We start from the raw sequence: 5,968 nt of genomic DNA, 5'->3' as shown, positions 1-5,968 counted from the left end.
CCCCTAAACCTACCCCTCACAGGAAACTTGCATTTTAGATTTTCAAAAAAACTCATTCTGTATGATTTATAAGCCTTTTGAAATATGGGGACACTCAAAATGTCCTCATAAATCACCTTCTCGTTGTAATACATATGTCATGCCCATGTCATTATACAAATTTGTGTCCTCATAAATCACAAACACACACACACAAATATACAAATATCAAATCTATAAATAAAGCAAAAACTTGGCCAAGCACAGCAATGACACACAATCCTAGTGATAATAAATAAAAAATAATTAATTGAAACAGTATAAAATAGTAATATAAATAAAAAAATAAATATAAATATATAAAAAAAACTAATAAAATGACAGAAGCACATAAAAAGTAAAATGAAAATAAAAAATAAAAACAAATTCAAAATAATAATAAAAACTGTAATTGTATATAAATACAAAAATAACACCAATAAAAAATTACTTAGAGTGATATTTGTTTGTTTGCCTTTTTCTCTAATTAAATAACATAAAATCATATTTTTTTTCATATTTTGGAAGAAGTCAAAATCGTAATAACGTAAAATAGTTAAAATATAAAATAGTAAAATAGTGACGTGAAGTACTAAAATTGCTAAAACTGAAATAAAAATAAGATTAATATAAAAAAAACAAAGAAAACTAATGAGAATATTAAAAACAAAAACAAATTCAAAATATTAATAAAGTTTATAAATACAAAAATAACAGCAAAAAAATTGACTTGGAGTTACTGTTTTGTTTGCTTTGTTCTTAATTAAATACTATAAAATCATAATTGTTTCATGTTCTGAAAGTAAAAATCAAACTGAATTGGATTTCATAGCATGCAGAAACAGCTGCATAAACATTCACACGATGCTCCTCTCTGCAGTTATGACGGCGTCCCGTTCCTGATGCATGACCGCACCCTGAGGAGGACGACTAACATTCAACAGGTGTTTCCCAACCGGACGGACGCGCCAGCAGCCATGTTCACCTGGCCAGAGCTGGAGATGCTCAGCGCCGGATCCTGGTTTCTTCAGGTAATGATCCACAACCTCAGGGTCCTGTTCACTAGCAGCTACATGAAAATATTGATGGCTATGTGCATTATTCAGTACTGAGTACTGCCTGCTTTCAAGTGGCATCCAGTTACCTTCTTGCCTAGTTTGCATTTGTAGTGAATTTTTTTAAATAAAAAAACGATATAAATTAATATAAAATATAGTGCTGTCAAAGCATCCAAAATAAAAGTTTTTGTTTACATATTATATGTGTGTGCACTGTGTATATTTATTATGTATATGTAAAGACACACACTTGCATGTATATATTTAGAAAATATTTATATTCATAAAATGTATATTATATGTACATATATTTAATATATAAACATAACCTATTTTTCTGAAATATGTACATGCATGCATGTGTGTGTGTGTATTTATATATACACAGTAAATATACACAGTACACACACATATATTATGTAAACAAAAACTTTTATTTGGGATGCGATTAATCGCGATTAATCGTTTGACAGCACTAATATAAATACTCACCTACTCATGTGTATATTTAAGAAAAATATGTTACGTTTATATATTAAATATGTTTATATATATAATGAATTATATGAATATAAATATATGCATGTAAATATTTTCAAAATATATACTGTATGTGTATATTTATATACATAATAATGTGCACACACATATTATGCAAACAAAAACTTTTATTTTGGATGCAATTAATCGTTTGACAGCACTAATAAAATATAAAATAGTATCCTTTTGTAGTATGATCAAGTAATGAGTCATGAATTTAAAAAACTAAATCATTACAAATGACTGTGAATGTGTGCAATGCATTGTGGATGCAGGATTCAATGCCATGTGCTCTGATGCACATTTTAGCAAATTTAAAAGGCTATTCGATGCATAGAGAAAATTGAAGAAAGAGTAAGAACAATAATATGCTATTCCATTAAGTGTTTTTGTTAATAATTTATTGGCTATTTGACGTGTTGTATTTGCGCCTAGTAATTGGTTAAAAATTGATTTTTGTCGTTTAATTTTAGAGAAAGGATAATTACTATTTGTATTTGTTTTACTTTAAAGCTGGTTATTATAATATGTTGTGTGTTATAGTATGCTTGTGAATTGTAGTTGAAAGGTTCACTGTGTGTTATCTTTGAGCTCCTAAAATATTGGATCTTATAAAGGATCTATACAAATGTTGTCAGAAGGCTTGACGTGTTACAGGGGTTCTGAGGGTTTTATCAGCCGAAAACCTTAGACCTAAAATATTTACTTGAAGTTTCGGTAACACTTTACAATAAGGTTCATTAGTTAACATTAGCTAACTACTTTAGTTAATGAACTAAGAATGAACAATAGTTCTTCAGCATTTATTAATCTTAGTTAATGTTAATTTCAACATTTACTAATGCATTATTAAAATCAACAGTTGTGCTTGTTAACATTAGTTAATGCATGAACTTTATGGTGAACAACTGTATTCTCATTAACTAACATTAAGAAATATTAATAAATACTGTAATAAATGTACTGTTCATTGTTCGTTCATGTTAGTTAATACATTAACTAATGGAACCGTATTGTTACGTTTCCCTTGAGATTTTTCAAAAATTTTATGATAACTATTATTATTATTATTATTAAACTATAATTATAAAATCAAGAAATATATTACTGTTGTAATCTAAAATTTTACTGTAATTTTTTTATTCATTTATATTATTATTATATTTATTTTTAACTATGATTATAAAAATTAAGACATAATTACAACTGTACTGTAAAATATTTATTTTTATTAGCATAATTAATTTTATTATTTTAACTGTAATTAAAAAAAATCAAGACACATTACTGCATCTTTGTACAGGTCTTGTGTTTTGGTTTTTAGCAAAAAGGTTTTAAATGGAAAAGTTGATACTCCCTGGCATGATTTTATTTTTTTTAAACTGGATGAAAGCACAAAACCTGAGTGGAGATCCTTATATAAACCACCGCTGACCAAGAGTGCTGTCGCGGTTAATGCTTTTATTTCAGTTTTAAACCCTGAGGTTGCTTCTATATGTCCTTTTTGCTCTAATAGAGAAACCATCTTTCATGCTTTTACAAACTGTTGTAGATTGCAACCTTTATTTCTAGTTGTAAGTAATGTTTTTAGGAGTTGTAATGAGACCTTTTCTATGGAGATGTTTATTTTGGGGTTCAAATATGTGAGGGAAAAAATATTTGTTTGTCAACCTCTGAATTTTGTTTTAGGCCAAGCAAAACTGGCCATTTATACAAGCGGGAAAAAGAAAATAGAACAAAATGTAAATCAGAACATAGTAGCTGTGTTTCTAATCTGGTGAAATCAAGAGTTATGGTTGATTTTATGGTGTTGTAATGAGGCTCTGTGCTCTGTTTCTGAGGGTGAATTGATCTTTACATTGTGATTTTTTTTTTGTATAATATGTATATGTGAGCCTGCAGCACAACAGCAGTCTTAAGTCGCTGGGGTATATTTGTAGCAATAGCCAACAATACATTGTATGGGTCAAAATTGTATCTCAGCCAAATATTGTCCTATCCTAACAAACCATACATCAATGGAAAGCTTATTTATTCAGCTTTCAGGTGATTATAAATCTCAATTTTGAAAAATTGACCCTTATGACTGGTTTTGTGGTCCATTGTCACATATATATATTTTACTGTGTTGTAGGAGTGTTGTTGTTTATAGGAGGGTTTTTTTGTAATAAAAGTTTTGTTAAAATTAAAAATTATCTCTCTCTCTCTCTCTCTCTCTCTCTCTCTCTCTCTCTCTCTCACAGAGGGATCCTTTCGGCACGGTCTCGTCTCTTGATGCAGACGAGAGGGTTCGGGTCCAGAACCAGACGGTCCCCAGCCTGAAGGACTTATTGAATCTGGCTGCTCAGCACGAGAGGCTGGTGATCTTTGACCTGAGACGTCCCCCTCGAGGACATCCATACAGAGACTCGTGGATCACGCGCACGCTGGAGGTCATTCACAACGAGTCCTCCATTAACTCCAGCCAGGTAGTTTTGCATTTGTTCCTCCTGACTTGACATCAATTCTGAAATCCAAGGCACAACATCACTCTTCACATTAATAAGTTAATAATGGTGAGTAAAAAAATATTGAAAGCAATACATTGTAATGATTCTTAGGTTAAAAAAATATATAATATCATGGGGCATATAAAAATATATATTTAGCGCACACATAACATTTTTAGACAATAGCATATTTAACATATAAGCAGACAAAGACAAATTAATGGCAATAATCAATTAGCTTGTCTAATAGTAGTTTTTTTTTTTTTACAGCCATGCGGCCCAAGACGACACACATTTTTTTGCACCTGGCCCCCTGTGAAAAAAGTTTGGACACCCCTGTTCTAGACTAAATGAGAACATGCATTTACTCATCTCACCTGCACAAAAACACATTCAGTATTCCTCAAAATGAATAAAAACAGTCAAATGCAAACTTAGAATATTATAGAATAATTGAATATAATAAATATTATTTATTATTATATTTAATGATCCAATTCAACCATACTGAGCAAAAATGATACATTTGTGTTTGATTTTTGTTATTCTTCTCCTGCGTCATATTCTTCATGCAATTTGTTTGAGCTGCGCCCTCTACTGTACAAACGTGAATTTACATTTCCTTCAGCCTGAGGCGCATTCATTTTACTTTTGTTGTGAGAGGGCTTTTACATTTGTAAAATAAATTTTTTATATTAAAAACAAACAAGCAAGCCCAGCCCAGATTTAAAAAGTAACTCAAAAGTAACGTAACGCATTACTTTCCATAAAAAGTAACTTAGTTACTTTTTTAGGGAGTAATGCAATATTTTAATGCATTACTTTTAAAAGTAACTTTCCCCAACACTGGCCATAATAATTATAATAACCTCATGGCATTTCACCGTTCCCGTTAATGAAGAAAGGATGGCTGAAGAGGTGTTTTCTGGTAGGTGTTGTGGCTTCCGCCCGATCAGAGGAGTCTGGTGCAGGAGCTGGACCCGGAGCTGCAGCAGACGTCTGGAGATCACGCCTCCATCGAGGAGCTGCAGGAGGAGCACATCGTCCGACTCAACCTGCACTACAGCTACATGTCACAGGAGCAGATCAGGTATGGCCGATAGTCAGCGATTACTGCATCTAGTCAGAGCACTTTTTTTGTATTTTAACCCTCTGGGGTCGAAGCCCGCACTGGTGCAGTCTGTCTCGTATTTTCTTGATGACCGCGAAAAGAACAAAAAATAATCTATAATTTTTGATCGTACAGAAACTGCAAAGGGTCTACTTTTATTTGTTTATGGTAATAATAACAACAAAACAATGTGCTTTTGTAAAATAAAGAAAATAAACAGGGTGCGCTCTCTGCCGTCTTGGTCTCTGTCACCTCTCTTCACAGACACGTAAATAAAACAACCTGAATCTCTGCGAATACTTGCCTCAAAGACATGAGAAATATACTGTATGTATAGAAAGCTTGAAATGTCTACTTTTAAATGAAGTCACGTCCAAAACAAATACTCTCTGTAAAAGTAATCCATATGAAACCAAGGCAATGTCCAGTTTTTCCCGTTTCGACTCATTATCTCTAATGCGGTCACGCCCATGTGCCGATCGCGCTTTTCAAATTATAAACATTCACATGAGATGTGCGTGCATGTAAACGCCCACACCGCCTCCATAAACAAACGTGAAGAGTTCATCCCGGTTGCTTTTTGTTTCTAGAAGACGACGCACTGAGAGGAATAACCTCAGAATTTACCTCAGAAGAAGAACACAACGCGATGCGTTGCGCAGCTAGATCCAGTGGAGGATATCATTCTGATGAGTAGCCTAAGATTACTTGCATCTGTTGTTATTGTGACATAACTTGTACACATTTTACTA

The 5,968-nt window shown here is 32.3% G+C and overlaps 1 protein-coding gene across 1 annotated transcript in view; it reads left to right on the top strand.

The window, feature by feature from the left end:
* Positions 1 to 5,968, top strand: part of LOC107713106 (glycerophosphodiester phosphodiesterase domain-containing protein 5-like) — a 34,183-nt gene that overhangs the window by 20,399 nt on the left and 7,816 nt on the right. The window contains exons 11-13 of the mRNA XM_016518543.1: positions 899 to 1,049; positions 3,860 to 4,084; positions 5,038 to 5,195. Coding sequence (XP_016374029.1) covers positions 899 to 1,049; positions 3,860 to 4,084; positions 5,038 to 5,195 — 534 coding nt within the window. The remainder of the gene's footprint in view (positions 1 to 898; positions 1,050 to 3,859; positions 4,085 to 5,037; positions 5,196 to 5,968) is intronic.

Source organism: Sinocyclocheilus rhinocerous, unplaced genomic scaffold (genome assembly GCF_001515625.1).
Source record: "Sinocyclocheilus rhinocerous isolate Xijiao unplaced genomic scaffold, SAMN03320098_v1.1 scaffold1093, whole genome shotgun sequence".
Lineage (NCBI taxonomy): Eukaryota > Metazoa > Chordata > Actinopteri > Cypriniformes > Cyprinidae > Sinocyclocheilus > Sinocyclocheilus rhinocerous.
Note: the sequence above shows the minus strand (reverse complement) of the source record. Positions and strands in the feature narration are given on the sequence as shown.